The sequence below is a fragment of the Chlorocebus sabaeus genome, chromosome 23, assembly GCF_047675955.1.
Source record: "Chlorocebus sabaeus isolate Y175 chromosome 23, mChlSab1.0.hap1, whole genome shotgun sequence".
Taxonomy (NCBI): Eukaryota; Metazoa; Chordata; class Mammalia; order Primates; family Cercopithecidae; genus Chlorocebus; species Chlorocebus sabaeus.
The window spans coordinates 48,453,697-48,475,213 of NC_132926.1; the positions used below are offsets into that span (position 1 = coordinate 48,453,697).

General features: G+C 46.9%; 1 protein-coding gene across 3 annotated transcripts in view; it reads left to right on the plus strand.

Annotated features, from left to right (window-relative positions):
* The window catches only part of FSTL4 (follistatin like 4), a 424,691-nt gene that overhangs the window by 15,631 nt on the left and 387,543 nt on the right, over positions 1 to 21,517 (plus strand). For all 3 annotated transcript variants that reach the window (XM_073010695.1, XM_008014411.3, XM_008014412.3), the window contains exon 2: positions 284 to 419. In XM_073010695.1, coding sequence (XP_072866796.1) covers positions 294 to 419 — 126 coding nt within the window. In that variant the 5' untranslated portion in view covers positions 284 to 293. The remainder of the gene's footprint in view (positions 1 to 283; positions 420 to 21,517) is intronic.

The following is a 21,517-nucleotide window of genomic DNA, read 5'->3' on the forward strand; positions in this document are numbered from 1 at the left end:
TTCTATGTAACAGATAGCATTTACAGAGTTCTTACTATATGCCTGATAGTGACTGACTCCTTCAATCCTCACAAAAGCCTTTTGAGGTACGTATTATTGCCATTTTAGAAATAAGTAAACTAAGGCTCAGAAGTAATATAACTTCTCCGAGGTAGAACAGAAGTTTGGTGCCAGGATTTAAACCCAGGTTTATCTGATTCTTGTGAACACATACTAACTCACTGTGACTTACTATATCCGTCTCACAATGTTTTATTCTCAGCATTTGTCATTTCTTCAACAGACTCAACAAAATGAAATCAGGAGGCTTTTGGCTGCATCTCACACTGCTCGGAGCCTCCCTGCCGGCCGCGCTGGGATGGACGGACCCAGGAACCAGCAGAGGCCCGGATGTGGGTGTGGGGGAGTCACAGGCAGAGGTATAGTCAAATCCCTGCTGACATAACGTTTCAAACTGATTGCTCTCCGATGTTACAGTATCTGATTTCCCCTCCACCTTTAGTTTAGATCAATTAGATCACAGAGTGAATTAAAATTGCACTTCCTTTTTGGTGGGGGACAGAAGGTGGCAACGTGTGGATACGGACAAGAGGTTGATAACACGACGTGAGTGATGACTCTAAAACCTCTCAGATGCTGAAAATGTATTCTGAAACCAAGCTTGAGTTGCCTGGTTAGTCTCTACAAAGACCCTCAAGAGAATGGCCTTTCTGTATGTTTAATAAAACCCTGAAAATGCAGAGTAATTGGTGGAGTACACCCATGTGAATTAATGAAGTATTTTAATTATAAAATATATTTGAAAAGAAATGGACTAGTTTTCAGGTATATAGATAAAAAGCACCAGGCTGAGAAAGAACTGGCAAGTGGAGGTCCTAAGGGGGAGTGCTTTAATGAACAGATAAGAATGATTAATGGCATGTTAGGTATATATAAATGCTTCTAAAGTGCTTGAAAAACTTGTTCTCAAATACCTCCCTGGAGAGTCTGGATGTTCTGCTAATTGCTTAGTGAACCCTGGTCTTAAGTAGTAAAGAGGATTCCTAAGCTGCAGCCTGGCCCTGCCCAAGGTAATAGATCCCATGAATTTGGGGTTCATGGGCAAAATGTATTTTTCTGCAGAAAATGCTTTGTGTGTGCTGACCCTTAAGAAATGGCTTCACCCTTCCATTAAAACCACCTGGGATTTTCTCTATGCTGTGACGAATACTCATTCCTAATAGGGAGCTTTCCAGGGTGCTTTTCCTCCCATTGTCTTCCTTGATGCCTGCAGTTCTCTTTTTCTCTGTCCCTGTTTCCTGTCTCGCAGAATGAGAAATAAAAATTACCTCAAAAAGTCAACATTCCCGGAGAGTGAATAAGGTTACTCAGTGTAGGGTAGGATTAATGCATTATTTGATCAAAAGACATGATTTCTCTTTCATTATTACTTAATTGTAATGCAATCCCAAAACTACCAGCCTTAATCTTTGGGGAGCTTCAGAAGTAATTTAATGTACACTTTTCCTGCTGAAGTTAGTGTGCCTTCCTTTTGTGGTGAGCAGATGATTAAATAGAAACACTATCTCTGCCATCTAAATCCATGAAGGACGCGACTTAATGCTCTTCTGAAAGAGTCTGGAGGTTGGCTTGCTGGTGAGAACAGCAGTTCCCTATGGGAATGGCTTTATCAGCACACTCATATCCATACGAAGAGAAAATGATCACTTAAATCCTACACATATATTGTTGAATATTTAATAGCAAAGCAAACAGACAAACACACAGTAAAGCTTAGTCTTCCTACTATTGGGGCTCATCAGCTCACTGTTTTAAACCACTTATTTCAAATAAAAGTGTCAAGTCAATTAAGGTGGGATTTAGCTGGAGGTAAGTTGAAGGTAAGTTAATATCAACCCAGGGCCTCTTTATCTTAGCTGTTAACACCCTACTTCTTTGTGTGTCAACAAGAAGGAGCACATGCCAGTCATTGGGAGGAAGTAACGCTTTTTGGGGGTTGTTATTTTGCTTCCCTGCAACCCCCACTCCAGGGTAGCTTTTGTCTTCCAAGTCCAGGAATGTTGCTGCTTTAGGAAAGGAAAGTGATGACTGTGTAGATTCTGCACCACAGGAACTATTGCCCTATTGATCATATATATAGTTTTTTGCTATAGCTTTTGTTTTTGCAATATTGTAACTTCTAATCATTGAAACTGTTTCTATCAGTGATTAAATGAGATGATAATGGGAATGGACCTAGGGCATAGGATGGCCTAGGTTAAATGTTTAGCTGCAGAGAACAGAACACTGCCAGGTACGGTGGCTAGCACTTATAATCCAAGCACTTTGAGAGGCCGAGGTGGGCAGATCACTTGAGTCCAGGAGTTCAAGACCAGCCTGGGCAACATAGCAAAACCCTGTCTCCACTAAAAATACAAAATTAGCTGGGTGTGGTGGTGCACTCCTGTAGTCCCAGCTACTCGAGAGGCTGAGGTGGCAGTATCACCTGAGCCTGGGGAAGTCCAGGCTGCACCAAGCCATGATTGCACCATTGCACTCCAGCCTGGGTGACAGAGTGAGACTATGTCTGAGAAAAAAGAAAAAAAGAAAAAGAAAAAACCTGAAGGAAAAAAAAGAAAACAGAGAGTGGAGCACTTATTTTAGTGGATTGGTTTGCATCCCTTGCTCATACCCTGTGCATCCCTCCATGCACCCCCACGGCCCTGCTGACCAGGGGCCTCCTGCGGGGCGCGCTGTTTCTTCTCTCTATGTCTCTCCTTTCTACACGTGACTCTCCTCCTCCTTCAGGGCCCAGCTCTGCTTCTTACTTTTTCTTTAGAATCTTCTTTGACCGCTCTTGGTCACACCTGGTCTCTTTTTCTGAACTCTTAGTCCTTCCTCTCTCTTTTTGTTTTCTTACTCTTTTATATTTATGTTAGCATATGGATGGAGCCTATCTTATTTATCTTTTCTTCCTCACAATGTCTAATAATTTTATAAGCAAAATAGAGGTTCAATGCATTTTTAAGCCAATCGATATTTGTGTGACATTTGGTCCTGGTCATAAAGTCACTCTGGTGCTTCCAAAATTGAGACCAGACCATCAGATATTTCAGCGCAGGGCATACCTCCCTGCACAGCGGGTTCACTCCCACTGGGGAAGCGGATGGTTTCCCCAGCCAATCTGTGAGCAGCCTGCAGGCCAGACAGGCTTGCATCCTAATATCCAAGATAGTCCTTGAGCGTTATAGTTTCTGGGTAGTTTCTTATTTGAATTGTAGCTTTTAATGTATCGATAACTCACAGTCGAAACCATATTAAACTCCTCTAGCAGTTTCCTCAGACAGTCTTATTTCCTGGAAGAATCAAAACCAGCAGAGTTTCCTGAGACTCTAAATAAGTCAAAAACCTTTTTTAGGAACCAGATATTAAACTGTTTCTGTATGTTTCTTTCTGGTAGTAGTACTTCACACAAATACTCATTGACTTAAGATTTTTAAAGTACTTAGAAAGCATTAATAAGATTTGATTTACCTTTAAAGTTATTATACCAATTACTTGAATGACCTAAGGGTAAATAAGAATTAAATGACCAACGAGTGTGTGCGCGCATATTTTTAAAGCAATTATAGCAAGTGTTAAATTATTGTTTTATGTACAGAGACTGCAGTGGAAATAGCTTCAAGGAGTTTACCATTTTACAGACATAGATAAAAAGAAATACGGCTGGGTGGAGTGCCTCTTTCGTAAGAGTGGAGTGGCAGAACGTGCCCTAGAATACTAATGGAATTCTCAATTCAGAGGAAACAATTCTGAGAGGTACAATTTATTGAAATAATGAAATGTTGTTATATCCCCCCCTTTATCCTACACAGATGCTCTTTGACTTACAATGGGATTACATCCAAATAAACCCACTGTAAGTTGAAAACATCATAGGTCAAAAATGTATTTCATACACCTATGCTACCAAACATCATAACCTAGTCTGTCCTGCCTTCAGCATTCTCAGAACACTGACATTAGCCTACACTTAGGGCAAAATCATCTAACACAAAAACTATTTTATAATAAAATGTTGAACATCTTATATAATTGATTGAATACTGTACTGAAAGTGACAAACAGACGGGTTGTATGGGCACTTAAAAGTACAATTTCTACTGAATGTATATCATTTTCATACTATCCTCATGCTGAAAAATCCTAAGTCAAACCAAACCTAAGTAGGGACTATCTGTACGCTGGTCAAGATAAATATAGTAGCAAAATCAATATTGGTAGAATTTTATATTTCGGGGGGAACCAAGGAACCAGGAAGGGGTGAGAAGTGATATGGTAGCAGCCTCCAAAGAGCAGACCTGCTTTTGAGAAATAGGCATTTGTGGGAGGCACTTTTGGGGCCTGGGTGCTGCAGTGGCAGCCCCCCACTTTTGTGGCCTGGGTGCTGTGGCGGGAACCTCCCCTTTTGGGGCTTCGGTGCTGCCATTGGAGCCACCCCACTTTTGGGGCTGGGGTGCTATTGTGGGAGCCCCCCACTTTTGGGTCCTGGGTGCTGTGTTCCAGCACCAGCATCTTACCCATTTGCTGGGCTCTGGGATTGAATGGTAGCCGTTACATGGTCTTATATATCTTTCATGCATTTTACTGAACTTTTTCTAAATGACTCTTACCCATGGCATATACATAGTCAGGTACTATATACCTGTACATGTTAATATTGATTCCTTCTTAAATTGTCACCTCATATGCCTCAGTGCTTATAGACCAGAGATAGGTTTTGAGCTCAGACTCCATGGGTTTTCAGCATTTGCAAATTCTCTCAAAGTAAAGTCTTTGCAGAAGAAATATGTGGAGTGGTGTCAGCTAACTTAAACATGACTCCCCACCTCCCTAACCTCAGGGGTCAGCCTAAGACAGCATTGATCCTACCCTGACTGCCTGGCCCCTTCCCCTTGCTACAAGTGTTGACGACAGGCATGGCACTCCTATCCCCACAAGGGCAACCTCAAATTGCAGCGTCCTTAGATGCTCTGTGGCTTCGTTATGCCTTGGCTGGGCATTCAGTAGTACTTAGGCTGCGAAGACTGAGCATTGATTTTTCCAAAACACTTTCACTGTTCTTGTGTATTGGTTGTCTTAACACTAGTGCCCCTCACCCCCAATCACCCTTTCTGATAAAGTTCTCCCCAGCACCTATAACCCTGACTGTGCTCTTTGACTGATTACTGGTGAACAGCTGATCATCTGTAGGGTTTGAGATCTGCCCGTTGGTGTCTCTACTCACCCTGGCCCTCAGCTGGTTTGTGGGCATAAATAAAAGAAACTCTTTCTTTCCTGTGAACCAACGGGGGTCCAAGCTGGGTGTTTTTAAGCCTCACCTGCAGTATGTGTGCATCTCTCATGGCTTTCCTGCCACATCACCCTTGTGATACTCACCATTGCAAATTCTAGCATTTGACTTGCTTTCAAAGAAGATGAGACTCTGGGCAAGGTCTCTCAGCAAGAGACGAGAATGGTCTTCTGCCTAGGGCTGTGGAGCCCTGGGATAACCAAACCACATACCCCTTTCAAAAGGATCCAGAATTTCCTCTGCAGGTGCGGTGCTGGTTGACGTGGGGGCTGCTTCTCTGGGTCCCCAACACTTAGCCAGGGCTTTCTGCTGATTATTCTGAGTCAGAGGATGTGGATATTCATTTTTCAGGTAAAACTGGCAGGGCACAACCTCCCACTTGTAGATGTTATCAGTACATTCATAATTTTCAAGGCAAACAATGGTAGCAGAACCTCCCAAGGTCTCAGGGATGAGCCCATTCCCAATTATAGAATGGGGTGTGCTGTACCCTGCTCCAGCACCTCTTGAGATGCAATGTGCTTGTGAAATGTCTGGGATCTTGTTAAAATGCAGATTCTGATGCAGCAAATCTGATGTGGGTCCCAAGATTCTGAGCTCCAGGTGATGCTGATACTTCAGATCCCAGGGGACACTGGGCAGAAAAGCCTTAGAGGAGCCTCCTGCCTCCTCCCGTGCACACATGCAAGGAGAGTCCCAGTTGGATTGACCCTGGCCATTTTTTAGTTTTTGCTGACATGATGATGCTGACTGCAGTCAGGAAAAGGAGAGAAATGGGCAGGCTGCAGTCATGCTGGAAAATAGCTTGATGAGACTCGCTTAGGGGGCAGGTAGGTGATGGGAAAGATGAACTTAAACAACCTTGGTTCTAGGGTCATTTTCACCTGTTTTCAAGCAGCTGGACAGGTAACTCTAGCTCTCACAACCCGTGGTTCCTCCCTGGCTTGTCTGTAGGTGGTTTTAAATTCTGAGAGAGGTGAGTTTAAATGCTGAGGCTTAGCCCACACCCCCTGCTCCAAGGACCAACAACACACTCACCTCTCACCACCACCGTGGCTCCCTTACTGGTATCCTGTCCCTTCTCTGCCCCCAGGGCCAGCCAGCCTGTTTTGGGGATGAGCATTGCTACGTTGGTGCGCTGTTTTGGAGTCTTGTTTTTCTCTCTATCCTTGAACAGGGAAAGTCACTGTCTTTGTTCTTTGTGTTCTCTCCACTGCTCCCAGCCAGCCCTTCCACACTGTACCAGTTAGTGCACTGTGTGCCTCTTTAGTATTTTGAGATCATAGTTGACAGAATTTTAATTGGCCCTGAAAAGTTCTGTGACCCAGGAAAATGAGCATTTATGAGTTCACAGAAAACCATTATTTTTCTTCCTCTTAATTTAGCATTTACTCATCTAACTACTTTATTTATGCCTCTGTTGCTAAATAATCTATACTCCTCTAGGAAACTTCCCACCCTTGTAATCAGGACATCAGGCCATGCATTGTAAATGGGGCTCCAATTTCCATTTTTTGGGGAGTTGGCAGCACAGATCTGCCAAGTCCCAATCATCTGCTTGATTTATCGCCTATGCCCTGTGGGTTATTGCTCTTGCTTCCCATTTGGATGGAAGTAAATGTCGTCCTTGTGTCAGGCAGGATCTAACAGGGCCCAATGAGTGGGCTTTACTCTTCGGGGCTGCCAAGCCAGAGCCATTGTCCTTCTGCCTCCATGGCCGTGGTCTCTGCCACTGGCTCCCGGGGTTTGTCTTGTCACCAGCCACCTGGGAGTTGGAGCATACTAGATCTAGACATGGAGGATGTGGGAGGATATGGGTCCAGTGCTCTGAGCACGCAATACTGAGGACACTGTGGTGGGTGCTGGCACATTGGTGTTGAGGGGAGGAAGTGTGGCCAAGTGGCTGAGAAGCCATCTGTCCATCAGCCTCGCCTCTCTCTCTTGATGAGTAGCCATCCTTTGGGGCATTCCCTTGAGTCAGGAAGGTCTGGAACAAGAGAAACCCAATTTCTTTCCTCCTAATAAAAATCAGCCTTGTTTTACTCCTGCCAGGAGTGTGTGCTCTTGGCGGAGGTGAAGAATGAGTGTGAGTGGCCTGCAGGGCTGGGGTCTTCCCTCAATCACAGGGTGAGTTTCAGTTTGATCTTGCACAGGGGTTGGGGTGGGGAGAGCTGGTGCTGCTGCTGCTGCTGGCGTTGGTCAGGAGACCCTGAGAGAATTGTCTTCCCTTGGTGGGTGGGACTGGTCGGTGGGACTGGGCTAAGGTAGCACCTGTCTACCTACTTGATGCTGCATCTAGACACTGAGCCCTTGGTTTTTCTTTGTTTGTTCCAAGAGGGCCTCAGGTACAAATCGAAACCCTTCTGGAGGGTTCAGCTGGAGATGGAAGCTGCCACTGTTGCTTTTGTTAAAATACTTTGAAGGTTAAGGTTTCATGTTATTTGGGATCTGGATTGAAAACTGTGTGTGCATTTTTCTTTTTAAGAGTTGAGAAGGGAAGTCATATTCTATTTCTTGCAAAAGCCCTTTCCAGAGAATCAGTGAGACCACCAGCGAGCCTGTGATGCAACTGACAGAAGCGCCTCCCCACCTGTGAGGGAGTTGGCCTAGCCTCAGAGGTGACAGACGCCCCCAGCACAACCCAGGCTTCAGCCCCAGCTGGGGGCCTGGGCCCCTGAAGCATGGCCTGTTTTTCAGAGGACACCTCTTCCCCTGCTCAGGCTGAAAGTCCTCAGTGCTTCTGGTGGCCTGCTTGGCTGGTGGCAGGGCTAGCTCTCAGTGTAGACAGGCTGATGTGCGTGGCTCTCTAGGCTCTTGCGAGAAATGGCTGCTGTCCTCTTTCCCCGCCATGGAACCCTGTGAACTCTCACTTCATGTGTTTTATGTTGCCACTTTCTCCTCCAGGGTATTTGTTGTTTTAAAACCCCATAGTTGATTTTTCCTGTTGAGGCTAAATCACTTTGCCTGCCACCTGTCTGTGCTGCTGCCTAGGCATCCCCGGCCCTGCCTTTGCTTCTAGTGAACCCTCAACTCAGAGGGCCTGGGGGCTAAAATCTGTTTGTTCCCTTGCCAGGTGTGGAGCTAAGGGAGTCGCCCTCTCCAGCCTTTAGGTTTGCCGCAACTGAAATGCTGGCGATAACAGTACTGTTTTCAGGGTTGTCATGAGCACTAAGATGGTACATGAGGTGCCCGGAACAGATTGCCTCCACAGAACATGGCAGTCAGAGCTGTGGTTTTGTGATTGTCATCCCAGAACCTTAGTCGGTGGCTGTCAAGAAGATTGTGTGCCCTTTGTGAGCCACAGCCTGATATGTCAACTTCAGTTGCTGCAGTTCTTGTCACTCTTGGCCATGGCCACATACCATGTAGCAAGGCAGCCCTCAGGGTGGGAGGGTCCTCTTTTCAGTGGAGTGGTAAATATCTTGGGACTGGGCCCTATATCCTCAGTGTCCAGAAAGCCTGGCACACAGCAGGATGTTCAGATATTTGTTGAATAAGTGAATGAGTCAGCCATCTTGTACTATTCATTTTGTCATCATATGGGGTTTGGACAAGGTGTTTTGAGTTTTGGGACCCCTTGCATAAGAAATCCCAGGAAATAGTCACTGGACTGCCTTTGGCCACTTCTGGCAGAATCCCATCAGTTTCAAATCTTCTTAACTTTCTTCTTGAACCAGGAGAGGCTTCAGAGAGTCCTATGGGCTGTGTGTAGGAACAGGTGGGACCCTGACTCAGTTGCCATCTCCTTCCTAGAATGACTTTGAGGGCCTGCTTGGCTCTGTTTCCTCTGCAGAGGCCAGCATCACTGGCAGCCAGCCAGACCCTTGCCAAAAGCATGAACCCGCAGAGTGAAATGTAAAGTCAAACAAATGCAGGATGCTTTGTTTGTGCTTAGAATTTTCAGGGTCAGTAGAAATAGTCTGTGGCTCCGGGGTAGGTGGTTGCCAGCCATCTCCATAGGGGGAAGAAAGGAGCAGAACTTCTCTTTTAAAATGTCACTAAGTAGGTATAAGACCCTTGATGGCTTTCCTTAATGCCAGTCTTAGGACAATTGAACTGAAAGCTTGTTTGAGCTCTGCTGTCATTTAAAGCTTGCTGTCTAAATAAAGAGAACAGAAGTCTTTTTCCATTTATTTCCCTTTCTGGCCTTGCATTTAAAACGTCCTTGAAAACTTTGGTCTCTGTAGAAAAGACGTCAAGTTTCTGCTGGTTCTGCTGATGCCACATTTTGAGTGTCCATACCAGGTAAGTAGGCTTTCATGTGGGGATGCCGGGAGGTGTCGAACGGGAGAGGCCTGCCAGGCAGATACTCTAATTGGAGTGGCTCTAAAATATGCCCCATGGTGCCTCCTCCTCCTCCTCTGCTGTTTTCTGTTTGGTTGTTACTGCTGTTCTCATATTAGCATTTGAAGAGTGAAGAGCAGGCTTCTGGCCGGGTGCAGTAGCTCATGCCTGTAATCCCAACACTTTGGGAGGCCAAGGTGGTCAGATCACCTGAGGTCAGGAGTCTGAGACCAGCCTGGCCAACATGGCGAAACCCAGTCTCTACCAAAAATAAAAAAAAATTAGCTGGGCATGGTGGCACACACCTGTAATCTCAGCTACTTGGGAGGCTGAGGCAGGATAATCGCTTGAACCCAGGAGGCAGAGGTTGCAGTGAGCCAAGATCATACCACTGTACTCCAGCATGGGCAACAGAGTGAGACTGTCTCAATAAAAACAAAAACAGTAGGCTTCTCTGCTTCATGCTTGAGTGTTCATGCCTGGCAGTATGACTTAGGATCATATCTTTGTGTCCTGAAGCAGAAATTACCATTTGACTTTCTTGTATCCCTACCTAGAGGGTCTCTGAGCCCTGGACTGGCTTGGCCAATCGGGACATCTGGTTGACTTAAATCTTAGTAATCAACAGACATCTGCTGAGCACCTAGCTGTGTGCCTGGCCTTGTACTAAGGCTGGCTAAGTGGCTGAAGAGAAATGGGATTTGTGATTCCATCCTTGAGGCTGGAGGACCACTGGGGTGGGGATGGGAGGTAGGAGCAATCAGCTGCTTCAGAATGGATTCCAAGTTAGCAGAAGTGATTAAACACCTACATTAGTTAATAATCTTTTCTAGTCTGTATATAATGATTAAATTAAGTTCTCACCTTTAGCCTAAAGAAAAGCGGGCATATTTATTGAGTAATAAGGAAGTACATCTTTATTAGAAAGAAGTACATGTTAATAAAGAAGGAAGTCTATGTGCCTCCCCAATTCCCATGCCTGGTCCCAGGGCTAGACACTTGTGCTCATGGTCCAGACATTCCCCACCCAGGTGCATGTGGCTGATAGCACATCTGGTGTCACAGATTTGTCCTGGCCCCTGGCTCAGCTGTTCTAAAGTCCTCAAGAGTGTGGGTTAGGGGCTGGAGGAAGCCAGAAGTCTCTAGGTGTCACCTGTATAGGATGGACGTAATGCTGAATGCAGCATCCCTCTGGTGTCCAGAACCTCCACCAGGCCCCTCCTTTACCATCCTTCAACACTCCCTCCCAAAACTCATCCACCAGAGCCTGTACTGCTCTGGGACCTCTCCCCTGAAGTGGTTCCACGTGATATGGCTGTGTTCTTGTTGGCTCAGTGATGCCTAACCTCCCCTCAGAGGACTTGGGCTGGTAGTATAAAGGATGTGGTGTTCATTATTACTGGTGGACAAGTTTCAGGGCCAGGGGTGGTGTTGAAAGAGGGTGAAGAAGGGGACTGTTGAGGTTCTGGACACCCACAGGGCTGCTGCATTCAGCACTGTGTGTATCCTGTGTGGATGACACTTAGAGACTCCCAGCTTCCTCTGTCATCCTTTATCTTGCTTAGGGTACTGCAGCATGTGACACTACCACCCCAGTGGCCAAAACTGTCCTACTGGAGGTCTTATTCCTTGCTGTAGAGTTGCACCTTGGTCCACGTATCCATCCTGGTCCAGTTGATTGTAGCCAGTTGACTTAGCCCATTTAGTGTTGCTATAAAGGAATAACTGAGTCTGGTAATTTATAAAGAAAATAAGTCTATTTGACTCATGGCTCTGTAGGCTGTACAAGAAGCATGGTCCCAGAATCTGCTTCTGGTGAGGCCTCAGGAAGCTTCCACTCCTGGTAGAAGGTTAAAGGGAATGAGTGTGTGTAGAGATCACACGGTGAAGAGAGCAAGCAAGGTGGGAGTGAGAGGTTCCAGGCTCTATTTAAAAGCAATCTCTCTTGGGAACTAGTAGGGTAGGACTCACTCATTGCTGCAAGGATGGCACCAAGCCACTCCTAAGTGATCCAACTCCATGACTCAGAGACCTCCCATTAGGCCTCACCCCCAACAGTGAGGGCCAAATTTTGGCATGAGGTTTGGCAGGGGACAAACATCCAAACCATAGCACCAGTTGTACAGTAATTCTTAGGAACAAAAACACTTTTATGACCATGCTGACTGGAACAAAATATCTGTGATTCATTATCCATTCCAGATAAGAATGGTATATGTAATTTAAATCTGAATTTATTCAAAATGACTGTTCTTGTGTTGCAAGTAAAGATGATCATGAACTGCACTGTACAAGAAATTCTTGTCTGATATTTCACCATGGGATTATGAGAAAGAAGAAAAAATAATCACAAACAGCTTTAAGAATATGGTGAGCGCATGGTGAATGGTGAATGCAGCACAGAGCATGTTTAGTTAGCTGCACAGGCCAAACCGTGGGTGACGTGAGAATTTAGCACAAAAACGTGCTGCGTGGAAGGTGGGATTGGGAAGGACCTCTTGGAGGCAGTGGTATTTGGAGAGGAAGACCAAGATCTGGGCAGAGTATTAGAGTATTTAAGGAGGAGGAACCCTCTGAGTCTAGGTGTAGGGCGGAATAGGGCCATATCTAGCAGGAGGGGAAAACTGAAGATATTGGTTAAGGTGAGTATTTGGGACTGTGGACCAGGGGATTCATCAGGGACCTTTTGGTGGCCAGCAGCAGAATCACCTGCTAAGATGCTCATGTACAAAGAAGGGTTGTCATGAGGCCCCAGATCTTCTCCCAAAGCCAATGGCAGGATGCCCTCGTGGGCTCAGGCTTAGAGGCATTAGCAGTCTGTCTTCCAACTCCCTTCTGAGCCACACTGTCTCCTTTCTCCATTTCTCCCTCCTCTGCCTGTTCTCTCCAGAGACTGGTCTTTCCAGGGAGCTCTGAGTATAGCCCTTGCTGCAGCTTTGGGCCCCAGACTGTCTCATTTGAGGTCTGTCTGTGTCCTCAGGTTCTCAAGGGGCAGAGCCTTATTGGCTCAGCTTGGGGCAATATCTTCCCAGGTCCATTTGCCTGTGGCCAGGAGGCAGGTCCAAGAGGATGAGGAGGCCTCCAGGGGCTCTGAGGGGAGGGTGTGGGTGCAGTGCTGGGTGGTTCTTGTGAAGGAGTGGCAGGAGGTATCACAAGAACAGAAAACCAAACACCGCATGTTCTCACTCATAGGCGGGAACTGAACAATGAGATCACTTGGACTCGGGAAGGGGAACATCACACACCGGGGCCTATCATGGGGAGGGGGGAGGGGGGAGGGATTGCATTGGGAGTTATACCTTATGTAAATGACGAGTTGATGGGTGCAGCACACCAACATGGCACAAGTATACATATGTAGCAAACCTGCACGTTGTGCACATGTACCCTACAACTTGAAGTTTAATAATAATAAATAAATTTAAAAAAAAAAAAGGAGTGGCAGGAGGTTACTGCAGGTGGAGGACAGTTGGCAAGGCTGCAGAGCCAGCCTCAAACCCCTCAACAAGCACACAGAGAAATGTGAGCCAAGTTTATATAGACATGGAGCATTTTATGGAGTTGCATTTTTGGATCTTCAGAGCAGGGGTTGGCCCGGGGCAGTAAGGCCTTCCTTGTGCTGTTAAATCTTTGCGCCCCTGCTTTGCTTGCCTACCTTCCTCCCTGTCTTGTCGGCACCCTCTCCATACCCTACCTTACCAACCTGGCCCGTCTGTGGCTGGGCAGCTGGGGAACCCAACTTATCCATTCCTAGGATGTCCCTGCAGACGGGCTGTAAAATAAGTATGGCCTCCACAGGCTGACTTGCATTTTGCCAGTCACTACCCTGGCCCTCCCCTCCATCCTGGTGCCAGTGCCCTTGGCTCCTAGGGTACTATGGTAGGAATGTGTTCCCCAAAAAGCATGTGTTGGAAACTTAATCCCCAATGCCACAATGTTGGGTGATGGTACCTAATGGGGGTGTTTAGGTCATGAAGGCTCCATGCTCCACCCTCAGGAATGCCGATTATAGAAGGGCTTGAGGCTGGGAATTGGACTTCTTGCTTTCGTCTTTGACCTTTCACCATGGGAGTAAGCAGCAAGGAGGCCCTTGCCAAATGCCAGCCCAACAATCTTGGACTTCCCAGACTCCAGAACTGTGAGCCAATAAATTTCTGTTCATTATAAAGTAGCCAGTCTCAGGTATTCTGTTATCGCAGCACAAAATGGGCTAAGGCAGCCTGTGTCCACGCCTGACCCATCAAACTCACTAAAGGGGAGCAGGCTTTGGTGCTCAGTTGTGGTCCTGTGACTCCAGAGATACATATCCTGTGGCTATGGGAGCTCCTCAGTGCAGCTGCTTTGAGATTTAGGTGGAATCATTCTTGGGAAGAAAGAGGGGTTACATGGGAGGGGAGTCATGGCTTGACCGAACGCCTCTTCTTAGAAGGTTGACCACCCTGCTAAATCCAACAAGCAAAATAGCAGTTAAGCTGCTGTGGGATAATTTGGCCTCTCATCATGGAAGACAAGATGCGATAGATGCACTCCCCACCTCACCAGTTCTGAATCTCAGCTTTGCTCCCGTCTAGGTACAAAGTCTTCTTGCATTAAAAATTTGGTTTTTGTTGTGATGTCTCTTCTGTGTAGCCAAGAGTTAGATAGAGAGGGCTAGGGAACCAGGGACATCTCTAGGGTGAGGAAGAAAGAGGGCAGTGTCTTCTGGAGCTCTGGGCTGGAATTCTGAATGGCTCCTCTTATCCTTCTCTTATAAGAATAAAGAGGAAGATCGCGCCACTGCACTCTAGCCTGGTGACAGAGTGACAAAGTAAGACTCTGTCTCAAATAAATAAATAAATAAATAAATAGGAGATTCCCAATAGGAATTCTCATTCCTAATATGAATTTCTTTTAATTCCATAGCTACTGATAATGATAGAATTAATAAACAGCTTTCATTTTTGCCAAAGCACTAAGTGGATTAATTCACTACTTCTCAAAGAGAGTCTATGAGGTACTATTCATTTGTTTATTTTACACAATGTGGAAATTGAGGCTTCAAGATAAGTGAGCTGTTTGAGATCTCCCATATAGTAAGTGGTGGAGCCAGGGTTTGCACCTGGCTTTCTGACTGTCTGGCACGTATTCCTAACCACAGTATCGTGCTCTAATCCCCAAGGACATATTTTTGAGTCTAGGGAAAGGACATTTGATGACATTGAGCTTTGGAAGGTCAAAGCAGACAACATCACATCAGAGGAGGCATCCCTCCTCCTGGAGGGCAGCAGAGTTTGTGGTGGTCTCCTGGGGCTGGGCTGTGGGGGGCCTCTTGACCTTCTGTGGGGAGAGATGAGTTCTGCCCCTATTGACCCTCCTCCCCCACAGTTTCTCTTCTTTCACCATCAGGCAGCCACTGAACCTCTGAGAATTAACATATTAACATTCCTTTGGCTATTTCCTTGCACTTCTTCCAGGATTCCAGTGGGCACTTGCCAGCTACTGCCCTCACATGGGACAGTGAGGGCAGTGTCTGTGGGTGTCAGTTCTGGATGGAGGACTAAGTGTGTGATGTGTGGTGGTCTCTGTTTCTGCTTTTAAGAATTGGCCTTGGGAAATTCCTAAGAGTTGACCACAGCAGTCTCCCTTTCAGAAGCAAGGTTCTGGGGCCTTGATCTTAAGGAGGAGATAAGATTCCCAGCATTGGCAACCAAGATGGTTACAGGGCTTTTGGAGGGTCAGGAAACCCAGTGGGAATGTGCTGGTGTTTGCTGACTCTTCCACTGGCCGCTGGAGAGAGCAGCAGGATTGCTGCTGAGATGAGGCCAGAGGCAAGCTCATGTGCTCCCGCTGGAGGTGCTGCCATGGAGGGACAGCCTCCTTCTCAGAGGTGGGAGTGTCAGGCATCCCCAGGCACACTGGGTACTAAAGATTGGTTGAGCCGTGGTGGCTCCTTCGGAGTATGCCCCTTTCATCTAGGTGGGTGAGCACCCCTGCTCTATGGGATGGCCATGGCTAGTGAGTGGTCAGAGCTGCCCATGAGTGAGGAGAGGAGAGAATCACTATGGGCAGGACAGGGATACCCCAGGCACATACAGGGCCCAGGACACATGAGGTATCTACACCTGCAGAAGACCAAGTGGAAGGCATCCTGGCATTCAAGTGGGTTGAAGCAAATGAGCCAATGGGCAGCCCCAAAGGCTGAGAGAAAGTCATGGGTGAGCGCCTAGCATGGAAGGAAGAAGAGGTGTGAGGGAGCAGTGTCGACAGGGGTTGGCCATGGCCCATGGGTTGACACTGTACCAACAGATGCCTTTCCCCCATCCTGTGTCTCCCAGCTGTTGCTTACTGACCACAGTAGAACTAGTGGACCTTTCCCCACTCCAGAGTCTCAGAAATAATGATGAATACTTCTTCCAGGCTGGGTGCTATGCTAATTGCTGGGGGGCACAGCTAGGATGCTGTTTGTGGGTGGAAATTGGCAAGTGGACAGCAGCCACCAGATGGAGTGCTCTTTGCCCTGCTCTCTCAGCTCTCACCACAGTCTCATAGGCACTACCTTATCTCATTTTGCAGATGAGGAAACAAGCTCCCGAAGGTTAATGCCATGCATATGGTGACCCAGTGCTGGGGGTCTGGGGTGCAGGTGAACCCCTTTGTGGCTCGAGCACTGCAAGCCCAGTCACCCCATTCTCCCTGTCACTGGGAGGCTACTCGGTCCTGGCTGCTTGAGCCTACTCTTCCCACCTGTGCCTACTGAGTTCTGGATACTGAGCTGGCATCGGTCCTCATGGAAGGCTGGTGTGGGCCTGCCCAAGCCATCCTGACTCCACTGACTCTTGCTGGAAAGAGAAACTGGCACCACTGTTTACAGTAGTTTCTGTGCCTGCGACACCCAGCTGATACCCTCTGTTATGAAGGGACACCCCTCTCCATAGGTGGGAGTAGCAGGGCACCTGGAGAACCCTGCCAGCCCGCTGTCACCTGCAGAGGTCTGTCTGAGGCTGCTGGGCACCGCAGTGCACACACTGGCCAGGTTCACTGGGGCAAGAGTTTGTAAGGTGTTAAGATGCGTGATTAGCCCAGTGGTTCCCAAACTTGTCCATACATTAGAACTACTGGGGTGGCTTTAAAAAGTACTGATGCCTGTGTCCCACCCCTGGAGATTGTGATTTAATTGGTTTAGGGTATGGCCTGTACTCTGGATTATTTAAATGTCCCCATTTGAGAACCGCTGTGTTAGCCTATGAGAGAAGTGCAGGCAAAATGCCCACTTCTGCCCTCATTGTCTTTCTCACACCTACTCCTCAAGGGAAGAGCTGATTCAGGCTGTAGGGGACAAAGCTTCCCTGTGCCTTTGCCCAGGCATAAGGACTCTCCTGGGAGGTGTGGGTGGCTAAGGCTGGCCTGGTTCCTGACATGGCACGTGTGGGGCAGGTATTTCTCTACTTGAGGAGTGACATTGCATGCTGTCTGCATGCTCCCTCATTCCTTTCTCACGGCAACCTTATAAGTAGCACCTTTCAATCTCCACTTCAGACGAGGAAACTGAAGCTCATGGTGCATCCTACCTAAGGAACGGAAAGAGGACAGGGAATAAAACTGGATTTTCCTTGGGATCCTCGGATGGGCCAGGTCCTAAGTAAACACCAGTCTAGCTCTGCTGACCACTGGGGCCTTTCTGCCTTTTGACTCTGTTGGAAAAGAAAATTGAAAAACAGTCTTATTGTGCCTTAAAGGCTTTTTAATTAAATATAACTCGTTTAATTTAAACTACTTTAAGTTCCATTTTTAATATAAGTGTTATAGTGGTACAATGAAAGTGCCTTCTAATCAAAGTGTGTATGGGGATTTATCTCCCCGTACAAAAAGCCTGTGGGAGCCCAAACCAATTATTTATTCAGACAGCAATCAAAAATCACCAGATTCTGAGGAAGGCATGCATGGTGGAGGTTCGTGGGTGTGGGTAGGAGTCGGAAGTTCCTCTGGGGGCTGTGAAGATTGAAGGAGGCGGGTGTGGAGAGGGCTCAGCATGGAGCCTGGCATGGCTAATTGCTTAGCAAATAGAAGCTGCCACTGGGATGCTACTGCCATCCCTAGGACCTCCACTGCTTCCCCTGCTAGTTCTTACTGCTGGTGCCACAGCTACAAAGTGGGGAGATGACAGTAAAGAGAGAGGCTCACCGAGTGGGCAGGAGGGATTGAACAGTCCTGAGCAGACAAATGTGCTCAGATTGGGTATTGGAGTAGAGACCTACTCCAGTACCAACCCCCAGGAGGGACCCGGCCTGACCGCCTGATCTAAAAAAGCAAAGCCTTTCCTCTCTGGCAGTCTATCCCCTTCCTTGTTTCATTTTGCACCATGGCGCTTCTTAGCATGAGATATTCTCTATATTTCCTTTGTTTGTTCGTTTGTTGCCTGTCTCTTCCAGTGAGATCCTAAGCTTCGTAAGGACTGAGGCTGCGGCTGTCTTGGCACTGCTACATCTCCAGGACAATAAATATCTATTGAATGAGTGAACACATGAACAGACAAAGGGATGATGAAATGAATTGCTTAGGAGGCCCATCAAGAGCTCTGCTGAGAGCCCTGGGTGATGGGGCTGAGGGTCTTGGGGAGGGTCAAGGAGGTGGGAATTGCAAGCTAGGACTTGGTGAGAAGGTATCCACAAAGCTGAGCCCACAGAGGCTGTGAGTGATGGGAGTGGAAGTGAAGAGGGGGCAGAGGAGATGCTCAGGAGGACAGAGGGAACACTGGCTAGCAGGAAGATCCAAGGGGAGGGGACCTATTGCTGTGTCAGATGACAGTTTCTGGTGGGAAGTCTTGGATTAAGGGGTCTTCAGGTGTCCCTTTGGAGAAGAGGGTATGCCTGACCTTAAGCATTGGCCACTTTGGGTATTTTCAGTTTATCCCGATCAGACACCACTTGCACCCAGTCCTGCCCCCAGCCAGCCTTTCCCAGCTTGCTCACCTTCTCAGAGGCTCCAGCCCGATCCATCACCACTGGCCCCACCATGACTCTGGCACATTTTGCATCTTCATGTCAGACCGTCTGTATCTGTGACTCCCTAACTCTATGTTCAAAACAAAGAATGAAAAATAGACTCAGACATGAGGACTGTGCTGGAGGGCATACTTTCTTCCTTTTTTGTCTTTTAGTTTTCTAGGCACAGGTTATTCTAAACTTCATCTTGGGCTTGCAGTTGGCAGAAAGAAAACAAGTAGCAGATTGGAATATCATGTTAAACAGGTGGATGTTAAGTTGTATCATTTATTGGATGGTTCATGGAGGGTATCATAAATAATTTAAACATGAACTCCTGCCCCCTTTCCTCCCAAGAGCCACTTGTCCTTGCTGTCCTCTCTCCTGCCCCAGACACCCACAAGACTGTCATGATTTTCTTATGGATCATGGACTCCTGGAATAAAGTCAGTGCAGGAAAGAAGCTTGTTCGATCCGACAGCTGGTGGACATGAGGCATCTCAGAATGAGGGCCGCATCACAGGCTGTCCTTGTGTTTCTGTAGAAACTTTACCTACAAAAGGAAAAGTAGAGAATGTCAGGCTTCAGTGGCAGTTGGTGTGTTCCGTGAGCGAATTGGGAAATTGCACTCACCTCCGTATACTTACCCGGAGATCTTGGGATAATCTGATTTCATTCTAGCAATAGAATGTGTTTAGGGCCTATGCCATGCCAGGCCCTGTGCTGCAGTAAAAGATGAAAGAGACGTGGACCCTGGGGGAGATGGACACCCCTCTTGTGGTTACAATCTGGTAACGACCATTGCTTTTGTGGTTAAGCAGTTCTGCAGATAATGCCTGTGTTAGGTCGAGCCCTGCTAGTGTCAGTAGAAATAACAATGACATATTAATGAGGTCATTCCTCGGGGTGCTGAGTTACAGCCCCATGCTGCTAACTGTTATGATGGTCTTGGACATGGTGATTACTCATTCTGAGAGATGTGGATTACTTTCCAAATCAAAAAGTTAATTAGTTTTTAATTTGTTGGGTTGTCTGAGAGATACAATGAGAAAATTCCCCTCTTGCCTTCTTGGTCCCTTAATCTGGCTGTGTGCAGGCGACTGTGTTTAACAAGGAGCAGTGATCAATCAGTTATTGACTTTTATTTCATCAAATGTAACTGAGTGTTTACTCATATTGTCACTTTGGTGGATTTGCTATCAAAGACTGTCTTAAATTCAGGGCTAACGTTTCTTTTTAAGTTGTAAATGAATAACCTTTAGCATAAAGCTTTAAATGATATCTAGAATTTAAATTCTCATATGATATTTCCAAATCATCTTAATTTCTGAAGATGGGCACATATCCCTTTGCTTTCTTTTTTGTCTAGTGTCTGGTAATCACCATTAATTCCATTTCTTTTTAGAGTATCACAGCTTTCTCCTTCACTGACCACCCTCTGCTTCCCGTCAGAAAGCCCTGGACAGAACTCTCTGTGGGACTCTGCCCATGTTTCTGAGACATCGCCTCAATTGTCCTGGCTGGGCTGTCGGGTCTGCCCCTTTTACAGATGGGCAAACTAAAGTGGGAAGTATCCGGTGGCTTCCTCAGGACTGCAGCTGGTGGAGCAGCTGCTGAAAAGAATCAGGTGATTCAGACCTACTGGAGGCTTTGCCCTCAGGGGCGTAATAAAGTTGGTATTCCCAGGTCTCCCCACAAGAAGCTATTGATGGGTTTATCATGGTGATTCTTTTTTAAATTAGTAAAGTAAAAGAGTACCTAAACAGTAAAGACATTTCCCTGGTATTTTTAAAAAGTCGTCTGACATGATCTCTTCCTTTTGTCTTGATAAACCTCCCTTTAAACTCTCTGGCTTAGTTATTTTAGACTTCCCAGCCCCGTGTAACACTGGTTTCTTTACATTGATCCATTTATTGTCATTTATTGTAAGATAGGCAATAGAGGGGACACAGAGCTTGCTTGCTGTGCCGTCTGTGTTTCAGCCCCAAAGTGGGGAAACTTGCACTGTTTTATTTGTTTGTTTTGAGACAGGGTCTCACGCTATCACCCAGGTTGGAGCACAGTGGCTCAATCACAGCTCACTGCAACCTCTACCTCCCTGGGCTCCGGTGTCCTCCCACCTCAGCCTCACAAGTATCTGGGACTACAAGTAGGCACCACCATGCCCAGCTAATTTTCATATTTTTTTGTAGAGATAGGGTTTCACCATGTTGCCCAGGCTGGTCTTGAACTCCTGGGCTCAAAGGAGACTTGTACTTTCTTTGCCTATATGGCCATGTCCAGCCCTCTCCCCTTCAGACTTGGTCTCCTGGGAAGATGAGAAAGGCAAGCTCAACCTCTGCTGATTGGGCAACTCCTAGGCAGGGCTGGCTGAAAGGTGCAGGGACCCCTGGCCTTTATCAAACTCCCTCAGCTGTCTAAGCCCCTAAAGGTTTAGTGTTGGTGGCTGTGCCTCCCCAACCTTTGACTGGCCTTTAAGGCAGTAAGCCCATCCACCAGGGCTACACACACCTCTCATTAACCCCAGAGCCATCTGACACTGTTCTCTGTGGTGCAGGAGGGGAACACTGACCCTTCGATTAAGTGGCATTTCTCAAGAGCCAGCACCCCTTTGGTGTTTTTCTTGAGCACCTGCAGCAGGCTCTGCATAACTGGAGGAAGCAGGGGGTGTTTAGACCCCCCCCCCAGAAAATCCTGTTCTTTGCTGGATTATTCAGCTTGGCTTTCAAACTAGCCCCGGGTTTAGGGTTAATTCCCTAAACTTCTCTGGCTTTGAAGACCCAGACATGGTGTGCTGAGAAATAGAACAACTCAATAGTTTTCCTTCTGCCTTTAACTCAGCCATATAAATGAGATGAAGTGTGCAAAACTCTTACTGTGTGCACAGTAAGTGGGAGCCAGCAGTGGAATACGTGCTACATAAGGCGCCACTTTATTTAGC